The sequence below is a fragment of the Cavia porcellus genome, unplaced genomic scaffold, assembly GCF_034190915.1.
Source record: "Cavia porcellus strain 051 isolate PalLab524CR breed Dunkin Hartley unplaced genomic scaffold, mCavPor4.1 scaffold_4, whole genome shotgun sequence".
Lineage (NCBI taxonomy): Eukaryota > Metazoa > Chordata > Mammalia > Rodentia > Caviidae > Cavia > Cavia porcellus.
This window is the reverse complement of record NW_026947487.1, coordinates 105,417,225-105,437,984: the sequence shown is the minus strand read 5'-3', so window position 1 is coordinate 105,437,984 and position 20,760 is coordinate 105,417,225. Positions and strand designations below refer to the sequence as shown.

General features: G+C 42.8%; 1 protein-coding gene across 1 annotated transcript in view; it reads right to left on the bottom strand.

Moving 5' to 3' along the window:
• The window catches only part of Hydin (HYDIN axonemal central pair apparatus protein), a 411,964-nt gene that overhangs the window by 108,331 nt on the left and 282,873 nt on the right, over positions 1 to 20,760 (bottom strand). Inside the window, exons 31-41 of the mRNA XM_023565963.2 lie at positions 18,489 to 18,622; positions 17,929 to 18,065; positions 17,580 to 17,707; positions 17,240 to 17,431; positions 16,794 to 16,943; positions 13,334 to 13,573; positions 11,572 to 11,740; positions 9,550 to 9,723; positions 7,780 to 7,959; positions 4,216 to 4,389; positions 1,793 to 2,007 (exon numbers count right to left, since the gene is read on the bottom strand). Of these exons, the coding sequence (XP_023421731.2) occupies positions 1,793 to 2,007; positions 4,216 to 4,389; positions 7,780 to 7,959; positions 9,550 to 9,723; positions 11,572 to 11,740; positions 13,334 to 13,573; positions 16,794 to 16,943; positions 17,240 to 17,431; positions 17,580 to 17,707; positions 17,929 to 18,065; positions 18,489 to 18,622 (1,893 nt within the window). The remainder of the gene's footprint in view (positions 1 to 1,792; positions 2,008 to 4,215; positions 4,390 to 7,779; positions 7,960 to 9,549; positions 9,724 to 11,571; positions 11,741 to 13,333; positions 13,574 to 16,793; positions 16,944 to 17,239; positions 17,432 to 17,579; positions 17,708 to 17,928; positions 18,066 to 18,488; positions 18,623 to 20,760) is intronic.

The window sequence follows — 20,760 nt, the reverse complement described above, 5'->3', positions numbered from 1 at the left end:
ATTCATAACAAATGTGAATTTTACTTTATGCATGAACACCTTTTTGGATCTTGGAAAAGAAGGTTAAAAGGTGCTCCAAAAGAAAAATAAAGTCAATGTCATTTCACTTTGCAAGGTAGTCAAAGAATGTGAAGTAGAAGCGGAGGGCAGAAATCCATCCCAATGGGATGCTTCATCCAACCTGCAGATCCCTTCTGTGGGCTTCACCTCTGCTCCACCCACTTTCCCCTCTAACATGCAGGCCTCCTTTCCTATCAGGACCTAACACTTTATACCAACCATCTTCCCAGTCCAACTCTCAGATCTCCTTTTGGGCCTACAGCTGTGACACAGCCATCTGGTCTACCCACTGCATGGGCTTCCTTTCCTACAAAGAGCTACACTGATCTCCATCCACCCCAGCAACCCTCTCTGAAGCACCCCCTCTCCAGCTACTGCTGCAGCCTTCTCCCACTGTAAGAGGCCTGGGATCCCAGACTCTACCTGCTTCCCCCACTCCCTGTCCTCTTCTTAATTCCTTCTCTACCTAAGCTGGACTCCCAGCACCGATGTCCCCTTCAGCCCCACACCCATACCCCTTTCTCTGAACTAATAGCAACTTCTTCTTTTGCTGCCTCTGACAGTGCTGCTGAGAAATCTTGCAACTGTGAAGTTATGCTTGTCAGGTTGTCACCTTCATCAACTATTTTTTTCCTTGTCCGTCACCGTTTTCTCACAGTATCCATAGTGAGACCGTTGGTGCTTTGCTGCTGTCCTCCAGCATGCTGTGCAACCCCAGCCTCCTCATGGCCTCCTGCTGAAAAGACCACGCCTCCTCACACTCACAGAGCCCTTCAACATCTTCTCCAACTCCCACTGTCCAACTTGCTTCTCTCCCCTTTAGCTGTATCTGTTTTTACTTTATTAATCCCAGAGGAAGCTATTTCCCTTGTCCTTTAACTATGCTTAATCCTATCCTTCCTTCTCCTGGGATCTTATTTTCTCTTGGATGGGTCATTGCCTCATGCTTCTCTAGGAGCTCTTTTCCTTACAGAGCTGCTTGTGCCTCTAATTCCTTTCTGAGAATGGACCTTGACCTTCGATTTGCCCCTCTAACAGCTACCCCTGTATTTTCCCCCTTTCTTTCAAACATCTTAAAGGTCTGTACTCATCTGACTTCATTTATCCACTTAGCAACTCATTACTCATCTTACCTACTATCTCTGGCTTTCGCACCTGCCGGTTTTCTGAGATGGCTCTCTAAGCCCCTCAGCATGTCAAGCAAACTCTGTGACTTCTTCATAACTTTTCATAACTCTTTCTGCAGCCCTGTCTCCACTTATATTAATGGTTTTACCCTTAATATTCCTTTAGTACTAGGGTGAACTGCAGGAAATTGCTCTGTGGAGTTCCAAAGTGCTTGAATATTGGCCATTTCCTATGGTTCAACCTATTTCCTTTTACATCCTCCCTTATCACTGATCTTATTTTATTGCAATTATTTGCAAGAGTTGTTATCTGCCTCATTACACTTTTCATCAGTGTAGCTTGTGTTCAGGGACTTCGATGTCTTTATGATCATCTCTCTTGCTCCCACCCCAGTGCTGTAACATAAAAGGCACTTGCTGGGTCCTAGCTGGTGAACTGGCCAGTGATCAGGCTGTCCTGGCAGGAACATCCTTAGAAATGAAGAGCTCCAGCCTGGTTTCAGGATCCTGAGGAGGAGGAGGAGGAGAGGAGAAGGAGGAGGAGGAGAAAGAGGAAGAGGAGGAGGAAGGATCCCAACTTCCTTCTGGAGAGCCCCAGTTGGTACCTGTGGTGTTTCAGATTGGTGCTGGTGGTGCTGCTTCTGTGACCCAGAACCATGGCTCTCTGGCTTGCTTTTGGAGAATAACATGCTCCCACGCATGCTCCTTCCAGGTTTACTGTCCGGGGTCACCAGAGTGATTTCTGAGGTGAACTTGCCCAAATTCTCACTGCTCTGTCGTGACTGCACTGTGGCACTTTGGCCCCCAGAAGCCTCCTGGGCTATAAGGAGAGGGCAAATGTTTTATTAAAAGTCACCTTGGGATAAGAAGAAAACGACAGCAGGTACAGCACTCGGAAACCTTGTGTCATTACCATACAACTGACTGAGCTAGGGTGGAAAAGAGGCTCCACCAACCAAGGGGTGAAGATGGGTCAGTGGATAGCTGAGCCCGGGGTTCTGGGATCTTTACTGCTCATCTTTCCAATAAGCACCGGCCAGTCTGCATCCACTTTCTCTTCTAGCCCAGAGGGTAATTTCTGAAACTGAGGCTACACTATGACCCTGCCTCCGAAACCCCGCACCTGACTTTTTGAGGTTTTAAGCAATGGTGAAGCCAATGAATTAGCATAGGACCTTCTCCGTCCTCAGTGGAATCATTCAAATGGATTTAAAAAAAAAGCTCGGTAATAAATGCACCATCGACAGCATGGATTTAGGATGAATTTTTTCTAATTATCTTTTAAGTTCCCCACTCACTCTGAGAAGCTCCCTTCCAAAATTCCATTTGTTTAAAAGCTGTCTGAAAAAACCACTGCTCTAGTGCCTTTTGCCTTATGGTGAACTCCTGTCACCTTCTAGTCTTTGAGTGTGCTAGCAGAACCCCTTACACTGGCCCTGTCTCTTCCTGTCCCCTGGGGCTCCAAGGATGGGATGTGTGCCCCAGTAGGAGAACAGGAGCGTAGCCGATGTTCTTGATCCTCCCGAAATGGTGCAATGCAGCTGCATGCCAGGCAGCATCAGTGCCTTTCTAGTTTTCACAGAGATTCATGAATATTCATTGCTTCTGGTGACCATTTCAGCAAACAAGCCCTTAGAATGATCTCGAGAGTTGTCACTACAACTTACCCTGCCCTATCCTTTAGTGACTTCCTCTTTCCCTCCCCCAGGAGCTGATTACAGGTATGAATACTTGGTCCTGCACCTGGTAGGAGGTTACAGAGGATGAATCCCTTAGCCCCTGCTGGAATGATTGCATTGGCCATGCTCACCCATGCGCCATGTCCACAAATCCCTCCAGGTTCTGCCTGCCTCTATCACAAGCATTTGCCACCTGTGATCTTGCCTTGCCAATGCCTGCCCAGCCTGGTGCCTACCCACTTCACTGTGGATCCTGCTTCTCCTGTCCAGCCTTGACCTTCACTGACCACCATGGAATCTCTCCTATGATTTCCATAAGCTTCTGGCCTTTCCCTGTGCATAGCACCCTCTTCTGACTATTTATATAAAAAGAATCTAGCTCTGAGCAGGCACTCTGCTTTGCATACAGTGTTTTTCCACTGATCAAATGCTTCCCTGCTCTATAGTAGTTCAGATGATCTGAAGAAGCCAAGATTCTTGACGTCTTGTGGGGCAGCCACACCAGGACTCATTCACTACTGTGAGATGCAAAAACTCAACTCATTTCCTCTGCAACAAACTTCCTCTACCTCTTGCTTTCCCTACTTGGGAAAATGATACCATTCTCCTCTTAATTTTTGTGACTATAAATCTTTCTTTGACCTTGAATGCCTGCCACTTCTTTAGTTCTTTGATATGCAGGTACATTTGGGGTCAGCTGGTCCAGACCCAGCCATCTTCAGTTTTATTGTTACTTCCTTTAACAAGACATTACAAGAGCTACGTATCTACAACAACTTTCTGACTGCTGGGAAACCACAGTGTGAAATCTACTCCAATTCCTCTTTCAATAAAACCCCAATTCCGAATGAAGGTCAATTATGATTGAGCTCAACTTGCAAATCCCTATTCCTGATACACAGTGCTAGCAACTTCTTGCATTCTTGGTCTGGAATGTCTTCTCTGATTTCTGCTTATTAATATTCTCCTGCTCCTTCAAAAGCCCATTTCTGTAGCAGCTTCCCCAAACTGCCTTGTTCGAACCCACTCATCCCAAATTTGCTCTTTCACAGAAAGCGGATCTTCTGCTGCAACATTATTCGCCTTCATGCTGAAAAAGCCCCGTGTTCACTCTCCTCCAGGTGTCAGCCTGCTCAGTGTCTTTTCATTCATTGTCCTGTTTGTGTTCACTAAAGTGCCAAGAGCACATCTGCATCAGGCAGGGCCGGAGACCTGCCCATGCTTGGGGGAGAAAGTTCTTCTTTGGACCAGCTGTGGGAGGAAGCTCAGTGGGGCACAGAGAAGACGAGTGAGATCTGCAGGGGTGCTGGTCCCTTGACAACAAGAAGTCAGGGCAAATGTGGACTTACTAGAGTCCTCTCCTTCCTTTATGGACTGCTCTATGGTGGCTCTGATGCACAGCTCACGGGCCCGGATCCCAGGGATACTGCTGCTGTCAGATATGGCTTCCAGGACAACAGAGTCAATGCTCAAGCAGGCTGCATTGTAGTACTTGGCTATGCTGACAGCGTTGGCCGTCTTTCCTATAGAAAAGACCAGGGCAGAGAATTGCACAGTTCTCATTTGCTCAGTGTCCTAGACGAAGTCTCTAGAACAAGCCCCTATAAAGTGGGCCAGAGGAGGTGGCAGCATACAGAAGACAGATCTGAGCCCAGCGTCAGGGCCCTGAACCTCGTCCTAATCCTATCACTCATGTGCTTGTGCACCACAACCCCATCCTCGCTCGCTCTTCAGTTTTAAAGACAGATTTTATCACATAGTCTTGAAAACCTTGGAGGTGCTGGGATTTAGCTCAGTGGCATAAGCACCTGCCTGGTAAATGTAACGTCATGACCTTCGGTACCAAAAGAAAAACAAAAACAACAAACAAACAAGCAACCCCCCTAAAACACCCTAAAAAACCAAAAAGAAAACCTTGGAGATCCTATTGTCTCTGATTCTAACAGGAAGACTTCTTTAAAGAATAACCTATGTTGATTTCTCCCCCTCATTACAAAGCACTTTCATTTTAAAACAGATCTATGATGTACTCATATAGAGAGATCATAGCTAGCCGAGGCTTATCAAATTTATATACATAACTAAGTTAGTTATATTTCATATAAAATAAATGGGTTATGAAAAACAGCCCCCAAAGACGTCCATGTTTTAATTCCTGGAACTTGCAAATATATTATCTTGAATAGAAAATACAGACTTTGCAGAGGGAATCAATTTACAGCTCTTAATGTAGATATCCTGTATTATCTGGGTGGGCTCAACCTAATCACAAACATCCTTAGAAGCTGGAAGCAGAAGGGCTAGAGTTGGAGCAGGTGATTTGGCAGCACAAGCAGCAAAAGACAGAATGATGCTACACCACTGGTTTGAAGGAGGAAGGATTCTGAACCAGGATAGGGCATTATTTCTAGAAGCCAGAAAAGCCAAGGAAATGGATTGTGCCCTGGAGTTTCCAGAAGGAGCACAGCCCTGCTTGACCCATTTTAGACTTCTGACCTCCAGCACTGTAAAAGTGTAAATTTGTTTAGTTTTAAGCCACTAGGTTTGTGGCTATTTGTTATAGAAGCAATATCAAACTAATATAGATTACAAATAAGTATGGCTTTTTCTTGTATGAAATGATATATCATAAATATCTTTCTATTCATTTAATACAGCTGTGTGACACTTTTAGGAGATTGTGGTAAGAGATATATGACATAAAACACTATTTTAATGATGTACTGCAACCATCACTTCCATTTCCCTCTAGCACTTTTTCACGTGTCCAAGCTGAAACTCCGTGAGCTAACTCCTAACTCCCCATTTCCCCCTCCTCCCATCTCCTGGCAACTCCTACTCTACCCACCTTTTCTATGGCCAAGACCATTCTTGGCACTTTATATAAATGGACTTATGTGTTTTTCCTTCTGTGTTTCACTTAGCATAATGACTTCAAGATTCATCCAGGGCATGTGTCAGAACTACATTCCTTTTCAAGGCTGAATAGCCCATTTTCTGCAGTTTATCTGTTCATCCATCAATGGATTATTGGATTTTTTTCTGCCTTTTGGCTATTGTGAAGCATGCTGCTATCAGTGAGCACAAGCATCTTGTTTTCAACGGCAATTAATTCACTACATGAGTGTATTACGGCTTATTAACCAGTTACCCATATTGGATGCTTCAATTGCTTTCAAGTTTTTATTATTATAAACAGTGCTGCAGTGAACATTCATGCAGATAATCTGTCCATATTGTTAATTGTCTTCCTACGAAACTTTATAAAGGAACATTGTCAAAGGATTTGCATATATTCTTCCCTTTCTTTTGAAATAGTCTAATGTCTTAGATTTTTCTTTAATATTTAAATGTTTTAAATTATTAAAAGAATAGATGCTCAGATAATTCAGAGATATATTAATTCACCATGAAATGTCTTTTGTTTTTCTTAACCCCACATCTCTGAGGCTAGCAATTTGACAGTTTGGGGATAACCCTTCAGTATATAAATTATAAATGAGAGTCTTTCTCTTAAAAAATTACAGTCTAACGTCTTTATAATCCCAAACAGGGAAAAATCCCCCACAATGAACAACTTGGGACTATTAATTATTACTTGATTCTTTGAAAACTACAAGGCTCCATGAAGATGCCAGGACTGTTACTGCCATAGCTGACTTTCAGTTTTATGATACTTGTTGTCCCTGGGTGAAATGCAAGTTGGCCCCTTCCCTAAGCAGAGCTAGTAGCTCCCTCAGGCTGGTGCATTTTCAGGATTAACTCTCTAACTGTCTTAAATTTCTATTGGTCCACAGACCACTTCTCCAGCCCTTCATTCATTTCTCCAATGATCATAAGCTTCTTTGGACAGTGTGGATCCTCAACATGTTTGATTACAACCTTAATTGCTTTGTTTTAGTTGCACCTGTTGCTCCTAAATCTGGCCTTAGAACATTTAGGCTCTGGCTTATGAGCTGTCAAGAAAAGGCTCTTCAAAGAAGAGGTACGATGTTGTTACTTTTGCAGACTCTCAGAGCTTCTCAGTGATGAGAACATAGAAGATGTTTTGTAAGTGTTGTCTGAGCGACAATAATTGGGCTGGAAACAGACTGTTTGCTTTTTTTTTTTTTTCAAGGAAACTGAAGCTGAGAGAGTTTCCAGGGATCTTTCCAAGGTCCCCTGCTCTGTCATTTACTAATAGGGTTCCCTGGGGGCACACATTCTGCCATTTCTCTGAGTTTTAACAACTTATTGGTAGAGGCAAGCAACTCCCTTCTCTGCATGGCTGGGAAATTTAAACAGAGGAAGAAATGAATGAGAAAGAGCTATCTAAAGCGGAAATCACTGCTCAAGTTGAAGTCCAGTGTGGGTGACCGTGCTCCTTTGGGTTTATGGTAAAGTTGGCACATGTAAATTTGGGAGCAATAAAAGGTTCTTTGTTAAAAAATGGCTTGCCCTTTGACTGGTTTATGACTGGCAAGATGTTTCTGGGACTTTTTAGTGTGTGATTAGAGTATCTTTCAACAAGGACACAAAGCCTAGATATAGCTAAAGTCATAGACGCTAATAATCATCAATTCTTTGACTATTTAGTATATGTCAAGTGCCGGGATAAACATTTTCTACAAATGTGGCCACTCACTTCTTACAGCTACCCTGTAAAGAGATAATACTGTTAATGACACATTATAGACCAACACACTGAGCACAGAACACTTTAGTAACTTACAGAGGTGCACAGCTATAAATGGCAGAGGTAGGATCTGTTTGGCTCAGATGTACAGGCACCTTGTCACTCTGCTCTGCTGTCCCTCAAATAAAAGTGACCATTCTGACCACATGACTCATACTGCCACCCTGGAGGCCAGGGAGTTTATGGAAGAGATATGTGGCATTCTTGGTCTTGACCTCTGCTCAGAAGTGTCACGTACCTGACAAGGGTGTCCCATGGATGATAATGGCGATGCCTTTCCGGGTCTTGGCCATGCGGCCTTCTGCAGAGATGTCAATGCCCAGGTGGCGAGCGATTGCTTTGCTTACTGGGTTGTTTTCAACTTCTGCAACTTCCTCTGTAGAGTGGCTGGGGCTCCTCTGAACCTTTTCAGCAGCAACTTAAAAATATGGGTGTGAACATATTTGTGCATTTGTGACTGTACCCAGCATTTACATGGGTATGGAGAGAAATGGGAATGAAACCTTTTTTTAAACACTGGTGTTTTAGAATGGCAAAAATTTTAGCAGCCTCCACCTCTACCGTGTGATAATGTCTTTTTTGGCTAATAATTTGTCCATATTCATTAATGTTTAAAGGTAAAAATACTCTGAATTCTAATTTTAGGACTCTCTTTTGCTGAAAATAAAAAGGGCATTTTTATAAAGAAGAGAACCGTTCATAGTTAGCTGAATTTCTAACATTAAAGGAAAAGGCCAGATAAATATTGTAAGTATTAATTCTATAGTATAGAATGTATTAATGTTTTAATGAATTAATGATCTAAGTAGCAGAGGCTGGCCAAGCCTATCCTGTTCCTTGTTTTTGAAAATAAAAGGTTTTTTTCTTTTTCCCATTCTGGCCCTAGAGATTGAACCCAGGACCTTCATACTAAGTTATATTCCCAGCCTTTAAAAAAGAATTTTTTTTCTTTGAGTCTAGGCAACTAGATGATAACAAAATGAGGTTCATACTCTAAACTGTATTCTACAGTTTGCTTTTTAACATAGTACATATTGGACATCTTTCCATTGAGTTAAAGACAGATCTGGCCCTCTATTCAAATAACTGCCAAAGAAAACCACTGTGCAGATTTTTAGGGTAACTAGTCCCCTACTGATAAGCATTTACATGGTTTCCGGGTGGTTCCTTCCAAAGCCAGTAGTGCACTCTGTCTCCATAGGATGTCTGGGTGTGGCTTGGGAGAGCTCAGATGGGGAAGTGGAGGGGCCCAGGCCAGGATGTGTGGCTTGGGGAAAGGCTGCCTGGGAGGCCAGAGCCACTTAGAGGTAGGATTATAGAGTTAGGTTGGGTTGGACATGAGGGACCAAGCCAGCAACTTCTGTCTTTATTGTTTCACCACTGCATTGTCCTGCTTTAATCTATTCACCTGGTTAATTGGATGCGAGCTAAGAATGCTGATCGAAATAAACTCTTCAGACCTTATTAGTCTTGGCCGTGAGCCCTTCTGCTTGAGGTGAGTGACAAATTGGATTATGTTTTTTGCACAGTTTAAAATAACCAACAAATAGCCCCCATGAAACCAGTTTTGCTGATTCTAATTTTCTAAATATGGCTTTGCCATCCTGCATCTCTTGGGGAAAATAAACATGAGGAAATGGGCCCACAAGATTGGGAGGTGGAGTGGTGGGCTCCTTAATGGTCCCATTAAAGGGGACCTGGGAAGAAGACTCTCTACCCTCCCAGAATCCTTCTCAGTCTGTTGGAATTTTAACATGAATGATTCAGGCCTCCAAATGAATGCTTAGTCTAGTTAAAATGCAAACTGCTGTGGCAAAAAGAATCCACCCATGTGCAAAGCTGCCCTGCAGACACCCACGCTGAAGGTGCAGCAGGAGAGGGTGGAGCAGGGCTTCTTCAGAGGGCGCAGAACTGGGGGATCCAGAGGGGATATTTTATGGGGAAATGGGGACCAGGTACATTTCTACTTAGAAAGAACTGATTCCCAAACATTAAAACGCTCACTTACTTTGAAATATTAATTTTTCCAAGCTGTCTTCATCCTCATCTTCATCTGTGTAGGCTCTGGACTCTGTCAGAAGGTTGTGCCGCTCTTCAAAGTAGGATGTGACAGACATCCCTTGGCTGATTGAGGTCCTCTTTGTGCTAGTGGAGCCTCCCGACGTGTTCAGCTCTTCCGATTCTGTCAGATGGCGAAGGATGGGAATACACAGGGAAGAGGTGGGGAGGGAAAAAGGGAGGAGAGGGTTGGGAAGGAAAGACAGACAAAGAAGGAAATCGCTGTCCTGGCTGCCCTCACTCTAAATTGTCTGACCCCACCAAATAAGAACTGTAGGCAGTCGGCTGTTCGGCAAGTTTCTACAGTTTTGACATTTGTTTGTACAACAAAATTATATATTGGCTCCGAAATTTAGAAAACTCAGAATGGCCCTAGATGATAAAGTTCAGTTCTATAAACAGAGATTGAGACAGACAAAGAGACAGACAGGAATTGCCCATGAGTTCTATACCAAGACAAGAGAGCTACGTGGCTCAGATTTTTAGTTTTTAAATTTTCAGAACCTCTCAGAGCCGTATCTGGGACGGCAGGGTTCCTATCAGTGTGCAGCCCGCTCCCCCAATCTTCTCATCACGTTTCCCACACTGTTGTTAAGCACTGCCAGGGGCAGCCCAGCACCCTCCTCATCGTCCTTTCTTCTATAGCCTCTGGGGGGAGGGAGAGGCACTGGGCTGGGGCAGGACATGGTGACCGCCTCCCCTCAACCTGTGGGAGGCATCTCTTTGATTAGAATTTGGATTTGAGCCTGAGAGGTTGTAGCTTTCTCACAAGCAGAGTGATGTAAAGACAGAGGAGGAAAGGACCGTCTACAGGACGAGGCTCTGAGAAGAAATCGCCCCTACCGATCCTTGATTTTGGACTTCTAGCCTCTCGAGTTATGAGAAAATACATCTCTCTTGGTCTAACTACCTGGTCTGTGGTATTTGTTGTGGTAGGCCTAGCAAACCAACACCATGCCCAACAAGCATGACGAGGAGACTAGTGGGGAGGCAGCCTTCTTTCCTGCCAAACTAACACTCTCTGCCATGTGTCTTTCCTTGAGAGGCTGAGAGTCAGCCAGGGGTAGGAGGAGAGGGTTCCATGGTTCTTTCTCTCACATGGCACCGCTGGTTGGGCACTGTCAGGTGTGGGCTGCTGTTTCCCACACTGGGTTTAGAAGGAGGAATATGTGACTACTGCCTTTAAGAAGGATTCTTGCTTAGCGGCAAGGGACAGGCGTGGAGAAAATAATTACGTGAGTGATGACTGTTGCATGGAAGAGAGCAAGCCAGACCAGGGACATTTCCAGGTGGAGGGACAGAGAAGCAGGAAGGAGGAGCACAGCAACATCACCTGCACAGTCCTGAAAGAGGCCCTTCTGCTAAGTACACAAGAGAGGCCCTGGGCAGATGATGGGATGATACGAGTGTGCTGGTCCATGAGGGACACGATTACGAGCGTGCAGACCAGCTTTGCAGCTGGCCTGGGGAACCATGGAGGGGATGGCTTTTTTTGTCATGTGAGCTTCCACTTCTCTCTGTTAGGTAACAATTTCTGCCTTGCAGGATGCATTACTTTGCATGACCTAGGCACACCCTTCGAGGCCATACAGTATAGTGGTTGCTATCAGTTAGGGCCCTTGAGTCAGGGAGGCTTGTGCTGGAATTTTGTTTTTGCCACTTCAAATTGTGGTCCTGTCCTTTTTGTGCTCATTTCTCATATGTGGGTGCAGAGCCCTCAAAACCATGTCTAGCAAGTCTTCTTCTGTCTATGTTAGTTGTTTTTAAATCCCAATGTCCATTGGACTCTAGAGACAGTGGAATGTGGCCCAGTCTCTGCATCCATACCATGAGGGTGATGGGACCCACTATGGAAGGATTAGACATAAAATGCGTGCAGCACTTGGTACCTAGTCCTACCAGCAAACGGGAGTTCCCACAGCAGAGGACACTCACAGAGGGCAGGGCAGTGGCTGGCGCCACGGGTTCTCACCATTATCCTGTCCCAGATTCTCCAGGTATTTTGCCTTCATCTGCTCTTCTTTAGACTTCTTCAGCTCTCTAAAGTACTCATACAATTCTGGGGGCAGCTTCTCCCCTGGGTTGCGAGGTGGCAGCAGCAGGGTATTGACGGAGTCATAGCCTTTCAGCTGTCGCAAAATCTGGTCAAGGGGAAAACAGAAACTGCTACTCATCTCAGTGTGAGTTTCCTTTCTACTTTTTATTCTTGGGAAATCCCTGCTCCTACCTGAGGGTGAGATTTGTAGAAATACTTTCTGGGCACCACTGGGTCTTTGGAGAGGTCTAAAAAGTACGATTGGACCCTGAACATATGGGGATCAAGATCTTTATTTTGTTTCTTGTCTGTCTGGGCATTTCACAAGTGGGAAAGAGAAGCCAGTGGAACACACATGTAAGATATTCAAGTGGTAAAAGTGTGAACTAAAGGCCCTGTATACATATAGATCTTCTACTGCGAGACCATGACAAAAATTCTAACTGTAAGGTACCATAGGAGTCTTGGAAGAAGAATAGAAAGAATTTGGAGCTAAAACAACCCTCAAATAAATAATGGCCAAATGTTTTTAACATGGAAAAAAGAAAGAAAATTCTGTAGATTTAAGAAACTGAGCAAGTCCCAAACTCAATAAATTGTAAGAAATATATGCTATAATACAAGAAGGTGAATGTTTTATAAACTAAGACAAAGAAAAAGTCTTGAAGGTAGTGACAGAGAAATGAAACTTTATAGACAAAATAAAAGACAATTCAAATGACACTGAGTTACTCCATCCAATCCGGCCATGGAGGCCAGAAAAAGTGGTGTATTTATCAAGAGTTAGAACTGACCCAGAATTCTAGATTCAGCCAAAAATAAAACTCTTCAACCAACACCTTCTTAAATGAGGAAAAAATAAGATATTTTCACTAATAGATCTACCTTAAAAGACCAGCTAAATGTGGCTCTAGAACCAGAAAGGAAATAATAAAAGAAAAAATTTTGGAATAGTAGAAAGAAAGAAATTTATGTTTTCCAGGTGAAATAAATTGTAATTCTAATATAAGGAAATATCAAGACAGTTCTACTAAAAATGAAGATGCTAAAAGGAAATAAAGGGAGGAAAGGTTTCCAGCATAAATTTAGACATTGGTTATGCTACACATATGTGTAATGTAATGTATACAACAATAACTAAGGAAGCTATATAAAGGTAGACACTCAAAAATATTCTAAGTAAATAAAAATGAAATTCCAAATAATGTTGAAGCAACTAAGAGGAAGGCTAGAAAAGTAAACAGAGAACAAACAACAAAACAATAAAATGGCAGACTTAAGCCCTAACATATCAATGCTCACATTAAATGTAAACGATCTAAATATACCCATTAAGGACAGAGATGGTTAGAATATACTTTTAAAAACTTGCCAATTGCAGCCTGTCTGTAAGGAAGTCACTGCAAACACGATATAGGCCCAAGTTCTTTACTTTCTGAATTTTAACCATGAACATGCATTTATTTTTTCAATTTGTTTTTAAACATATCTATTGCAACTACAAAAAGGCAAAGAATTCCGCTCTGGGCAAGAGAAATAGAGCAAGAAGGCTAAGAAGAAGTGATCAATAAGAAAGATAAAGAAAGGATCAAGAGGAAAAGGCCAATAGGAATTGATCCCATGCAGACAAAAGAACACAAGTACATGGTAGGGCCCAGCTTGCGTAGGGAAAGGGAGTTTGGCTCTGACTTCCGCTCACCTTCTCCTCTAAGAGATATTGCTGATCAAATTCTAAGGAGTAAAACTCAATTGGAAAGTTGCAGGGATTCTTCACTATCACCTCGGCCTCATCTCCAGTGGCAAGAGGAAGCAATGGTCCCAGTTCCAGAACCGAAGGATTAAATTCCAGGCGTGGCTCCAGACCTTGCCCATGTACCTGCAGTGTGAGCTTTTGAGGGCTCTGGGAAATCTGGAATGTCAGGGTTTGGCTGTAGAATTTCTAGAAAAAATGAAAACAAAACAATGTTTATACTTGTTCTTGTTATATGCCATGTGAAACTGAACATCAGTAAGAGGCAAAAGCTTATCCCATTTAGTTAAGGGAGAATAAAAGCTTTTCTTACAAAACAGCATGTGAGCAATTGCTATCCCTGGATATTTAGATGCTGGGTATCTAGCACCCTACCAAGAGCTTCATCACTTGTAGCAGGCCTTCTGAGTGTGGTCCTCAGGTCGCTTGGACTTCTTGTGTGCTTAGACTCCTGTTACCTTCTGTACCTCTCATCTCATGGCCCGCGTTGCCCACCAGCACAGAAGAGCTGAAGTAACACCTCCTGGGAGCAACAGTGACTTGCAGGAGTCTCTGTAAGTATCTTAGTTCACTTGTTCACTGGGAGAGGTGATTCTGCAATAAGCACTTTTATATTTCTTCCCCAAATCTGGCAGAATGCAGAGCTAGGGCATTTAGTCCCTCTGATATAGTCAGATGCTAATAGATAGTGCTATATAACTTTCACAGAGTTTCTCAAAATGGTACAGAAGTCTACTTTCCACTTGGTGGTTCCTAATCTGATTTCACTTGGAATCCTGCTAAATAGCAAGTCATAGGCCTCATCCCTAGAAAATCTGGCTCCTTCAGGGGCAAAGAAAGGCTGGGTTTCTGCATTTTAAACTAAATGATCAGGTCATTCTGATATAGTTTGGCTTGAGTTGGAGGTTTCAGTGACTTCCCAATTTGAAGAGCTTCCAAGCTGTCTTAGCTGAGGGGAAAATATCCGATGGATCTGTGTATGGATGTGCCTACACATACAGAAAAATACCTATTTCTGGAGATAACAGGAGACTGAATTAGTTCTCCCCTCCCATGAGCCAGCAGAAGCCATGCTGGATCTGAGAGGAGGACAAGAAGAAGCCAATTTGCTCTTCCTCTAAGCTGCACAAACCATGGGGCTCAGGAAGAGAGGAGCCAGTGAGCCACCTGGGGTGCAGGCTGAGAATCAAGACCCCTAACCCCACCTCCATAAGCAATCAGCTGGTTCAGAGGACAGGCTGAGTTGATAGCAACTGAGGTACACAAACAACTAAATGACTGTATTGTTGGATGGACTTTGCAGGTCTAAAGCTGGTAGTCTGAGCATCTATTGGGAGGATAACAGTATGCAGTGTAGCAAATATGGGGCATTTCCTTCTGTCTTGCTTTTGAAATCCAACATGGTTCTCAATGTTTCATTTTGTTCCAATTTATTGTTTTGTTTTATTTAATGTTCTGTTTTGATTGGTTTTATTCTGTTTGTTTTATTTGATTTTTCTATGTCTGATGGAATGGACAACTATTGTGAAGATAACAAGATATATTACAGTAACCATTGTTGATTTCCTATTATCCTGTTTTGAAGTTTTATACCACTTTCACTGCTTTATTTTGATTGACTTTATTCTGTTTTATTTTGCTAGATTTTATTCGCTTTAAAAATAAAAAAAAGAATGAATTATTGGTTAAGGCAATGTAGTTATGGGCTCAGCACTTTAGGACTCAAAGGTCTTATATTTTGTCTGCTATTTGTAACAATCTCCTTGTTTTCCAACCCAGAGTATTCCGTATGGATGTCCTGATGTCTAGGAGTTGCTTGTGTAATGACTGGTGATATTTCTGTGCTGCTGATGCTGATAAATACACAGATGTGGGCTGTATTGGTTTCAGGGCCAACCCATTCCTTCCATACAGCCAGTAAGTTCCCCCGAGTGGTGGAAACATTTTATTAACTTTGACCAATTCCAATTCAAGATTTGTGGAACAATCAGAACAAATAAATTTTGGGGGGCTACATTTGCTGATATTTCCCTCATTTAGTAATGGGAAGAAAATCCAAACTCTTGACTATACCCTTTTACAGTTCAAGACTCTTTAGGAATGGCAAATATATTAGATTTTCTTGTAAAAGTGTTGGGGAATTTTGATAATGATGGGAACAGGGGTTTTCTTGTAGAATGAGATAAGTCATTCATGTTTCCTTTTTTTCTCACTGAAGATTCTGAAGCATTCCCTCAAAGTATTACCAGGAAAACAGACATTCGCCATAGGTGTTCTATAAAATTCACATGAATTTTTCATTCATTTATTTATCTTTTTGAGACAGGGTTTCATTATGAAGTTCAGGTTGGCCTTGAACTCATGTTGTAGCCCAGGCTGGCCTCAAACTCACAGTGATCCTCTCATCTCCATCTCCCAAGTGCTGGGATTACATGTGTGACCCACGTATTTTTCTTTCAAAAGAACAGAATAGAGGAAAAGGTCTCTCAAATGTTAGGCTTTGAATAAACTTCTTTACAGTTTAACTTCCTGAGATCCTGTCTCTAGGATTTTATTGTTTTTGCTGTGTTGCTGGTCAGTGGTGGTTTTGTGCTCACAGTGTTTATAAAAGAAATGTTTATGAGGCTCAGGAATACGGTCCCCCAGGATGTGCTTAACAGCGTGACTCTTGATGGTAAGGATTAATAGTTATTGAGATACTTGCTACACACAGAGCAGCATGCTGTGTATTTTATTTAATGCTGTTAATCTTTAAAATGATCCAGAGGTAGCTGCTACAGGTCAACAACAATTTATCTGAAACCACAGGGGTCAAATTCAGATTTTTTAAAAAGGCAAACACCATGCATATGCTGTATGTTACCTGATGCCCCCTGCTGAGTCTCGGGAAGGCCTTTTGTAATCAAATGCATTAGTATTTCTGCAGCTGCAGTGTTCAACTCTGAAAACTAAGCAGGATAAGTAAAGGCGAAATGGTCTTCTGTCAGCTCAGATAAGAATTTTTTGCCAAGTAAGTTTTGATTTAAAATTTATGAAATCCCCCCTCTGCCCACTTAAGGAAGCTTATTTGATTTCATAATTGCAATAAGGGGTTTTTGATGTGTGATATTATTACTTTTTTATCTATGAGCAAACTGAAGCTTAGGGAGCCTAAGTAATTTGTTCAAACACACAGCCTGTAAGTGCAGATCAGAAGGCCACTCACCCACAGGTGCTGATAAAACGTGATGTGTTAGTGAGATCTGCTGACCTGCCCGCCAGGGCGCTTAGCACTTGCATGAAGCAGAAGCACTGGAAACACCATCACCGCACACACAAAGGTTCTCTTGAGACTCATGCTAGCATGGGCCGAGTAAAGCTTAAAGAGATTCAGAGAATTTTCACAAAGCCACATTGCTTTCAAGCTTACCTCTTCTTTTGGCATGAATTTCACTTGCACATTGACCATCTCAGCAGGATCCAAGATTCCAGACATGGGCTGGATCTCAAAGATCTGAGACTTTGGCTTTATTTCAGCACAGAGTTTCCGTCTTAGGTACTTTGGTATGTGTATCTGCGACTGGTTTATAAATTTTAGACAATTAGATTATCATCGCTGGAGAATGGACACATTCCATTCTACACTCACAGGGCTACATTTCTTGAGTATCTCTCAGGTGTCAGGGATGGTGTATGTACTAGGGGTATAAAGGTGACTGTGACATTTTACCCAACAGCATGGCCTGGCAGAGTCTTGGAAGAGTCTTGCATAGGGCTAAAGGCCTATGCAATGGTCACCCCAGAAATTCTTTGAGCAGAAGACAAGTGATCAGAGGAATGGCTGAAAAGGGGACAGATAGGTAACACCTTGTTTACCTTTTTAACAGGCTTTGGAGTGTGGACAAACCATTCACAAGGGACTTGGAGATGATTGGAAAGCTGAATCGTTTCCACCATGCACTGTCCACACTGAATTGTAGCAAATTCCACTGTTCCACAAGACAGTGTCATAGTAGGGACGATCACCTTAGCTCGGAGACAGAGGTGAACCGTTGGGCCTCCAACCACCTGGAGTGGGCATAACACCGCTGTTATTATGTGGCACAGGGTTGAAGAAGAATCATGGCTCTAACATAATAAAGGGACCATTACAGGTGTGATTGGTTAGCAGGGCTGCAGACCCGGAAGGCCAAGTGGGCCTGGTGGTGCATCTCACCTTGATGGGCAGTAAGACTTCTTTATTTCCCACAGGAAGATTAGCTCCTTGTGGATCAAATCTCACTTCAAATGTTTCTGTTTCACAGTAAGGCAGATTCTTTACACGATCTAGCTCAATACTGAAGCCTGGATCAAGGCAAAAAACATTTCCCTGTGAGGAAGGCAGCAGCAAACAGGAGCTGCTCTGCATAGCTCCCTCCTCCGGGGCAGGATGACCAGTCAATGCGTCACTGAACAGCTAGACAAGTTCTTTAGCTGATCCCTGCTTTGCAGGGTTGGAACAGACAGGTGGCTTTCTTGTTGGAAATGGCAAATTACAACAGGAAAGAGTTTCCCACCCTGGTTACCTGTGTCATGAAGGACATGCCTTTCTGCATGGAAGGACACTGGAAACTGACTGGTGTTGGTAATCTTGATGATGTGAGTGGGCACCTCTCCAGGGATAATGTAGCCGAAGTCCAGGATGTACTCTGGCAGATGGACTCTGAAACCGTGAGCAGTATCTCCTTACTAATCACTTTCAAGCCTGGAAGGCTACCTTTCCCAAAGTGAGAGAGTGAGATTCTTTCCCATCACCTGTGTACAATTTTGTTCTCTAGACTGCAGCACAGCCAAAGGCCACTAGGACAGACATCAGAAACAACAGACTTTCTTCAGAAGTCCACGGGTCTGTCTTAGCCATTAATTCAGAACACAGTGTGGACCCTCATGGACCTGAATCAGGGCCTGATCATTAGATACAATGGGAGTCTTCTGACTTTAATAGACAGAGACCTGTCTGCTTGGCTCAGTGCTAGATGATGGCAGATAATGTGAGTCTGTGGACTTTATTCCTAGATGATCAATCATTATTTCAGGGGACACTCTGCCACACTCTGAAACACACATGACACAGAAGGGCGCTCACTTGGTTAGTTTGCGACGACTCCAGTAGCTGAAGCAGGTGTTCTCTGTGGGATCGGGGTTATTTGTTTTCTGTTGTTCTAGAGCATAGGCTTGGACTATAAGTTGGTCTACTTCCATCTGGAGGTAAGCACATAACTGGAGAAAGACAGAAAAGCAATTCAGCACATTGTTCTAGAACATGAATTCCCAATGGGAAAATATGACTACTCAGTGATCAAAATTGGTTCTTGTGGGGAGTAAACAAACAAACAAACAAACAAACAATAAACTTAGATATTTACAATGGATTGGGTCCTCCAAAAGTGTCAGAAGCTAAATGCATGTATAGTATATTTAGTGTATCAATAAGTCCATGAGGGCGGGGACTGTGGCATACTCACTATTCAGCATCATGTATGAACAAGTTGGATCAATCTCAAGAGTGTTATGCTGAGTTAAAAAAAAGCCCATCTCAAAAGGTTACCTACTATGCGCTTCCATTTATATGACATTTTGAAACAATAAAAGTATAGTGATGAAGAACAGATTAGTGGTTTCCAGGGGTAAAGGCTGTGGGGATACAGCTATACAGATATAGCGCAAACACAAACAATGATGCATCACTCTTGTTGAAAATTAGGGCATTACTTCTTGTTTTTTTTAGGGCATTTCCCTTAGAAAAGTAATTTTTAGAAAATGTAATTTATTTTTATCTCTTTGAAGGCCCTGAAATGTCTTTCTCAGTGACTTTCATGAGTACATGGGAGTCAGCTCCTGGAAGTGTGGTCACTGAGGAAGATGGAGTCTCTGTTTCCCAGTTTTTGTGGGAGAACAGGCACCTAACTTTCATGAGGGCTGGATAAAAGAAGTTTGTTTTTCCTCAGGATAAAGTTAGCTAACACAAGAGGATCATCGTAATTATCACGTGAGTTTAGGATAAACGATTTGGGGAAAATGACATTGTCCAGTCCCCTTGCTTGAGGATTAGATATTGTCCTTTTTTTGGGGGGAGGGAGATTTTCTTAAGTTGGAAGGAGATTTTGGTTTTAATTCTATTTCTCTAGAAAGTATATGAAGTCTGTGTGGGATGGAATGGTTCTATATTTTAACTGTGGTGGTGGCTGAATACATCTACACAAGTGATATAATTGCTCAGAACTATACACACATGTGAATGTAACTGGTGAAGTCTAAGTAAGCTTTATGTCTTATTCCAAAGTCAATTTCCTGGTTTTGATAACATATTAGATATTACCACTGGAAAAACATTCATTTGCAATTTCCTCTATTGCGATTTCCTCTATAGATTCCTGAATCTATAATTATTTAAAAATAAAAAGTTAAAAAAACTTCAAGGTATTTAAAGAGTATTTCATTTGGTATCTAATAAAAATATTTTATAGATGAATTTAGGAAAAGATATCTGAAAGTGATTTTAAGGTGGTGTTTGGGTTCCATAGCGAAAAAGTTTGAAAAATATTCTTTGAGAAGGACTAAGCCTTAATCAGGGATCCCACAGGGAAGGTTAACATGTGACATGGTGCATGATGGGAAAACAGGAAGTGAAGGCCAGAGCTGTGTCCAGCGCCTTGGGGGTGGTGCTTGGCTCCTGAGTCAGGAGTGGTAGACTTGAGCCTCATGCAGGAGGACAGCTCAGTTCTGCAGGTGCCATCAAATTCCCAGAAACCTAAATCCAGGCTGGGGTCACTGTCAGAGATAGCTATTTTAAGGATCCAATGGGAAGCATCCTGGGAATCTGGTGCTTCTCAAGGACAGCCAGAATAAACCTCTCCTTCTTTAACTCGCAGGCGTCAGGTACTGTGTTTCAGTGATGGAAAAGCTGACTAATACATTCCTCATTTTAGAACCTCCTTTTGACCAGTCCAAGGACTCTTAAGCTACGTATATCATTCTCCCTTGGATAATAGTCCCACACATTTGCATTTTAAAAGCAGAGCACAAGGAGTGAGAAGCCTTCCAGATTAGGAACTGACTATTGGAAAAGAACTCCAGGGGATGGTGATGGAGCACATTTTGGGACTTGCTTTCTTGCTCTGCCCCATCGCCTTTGTTTACAAGCTGACCCGTGTTCGCCACATTTTGGCATGGCTCCCACTTCGTGGCACCATGTGATACCAAGTTTTCCTGAACCTCTTTGGCTGCCCTTCATCCCCACTCAAGGGTTGATGTACTGGGGGGCTCCACTGGATGCAATCTCACTTGTCTATTTTAAGAGCGCTCCCTTCTAAGCCTACGCTTGTCCCATTCTAATCCTACTTACTCTCCTCAGTGCT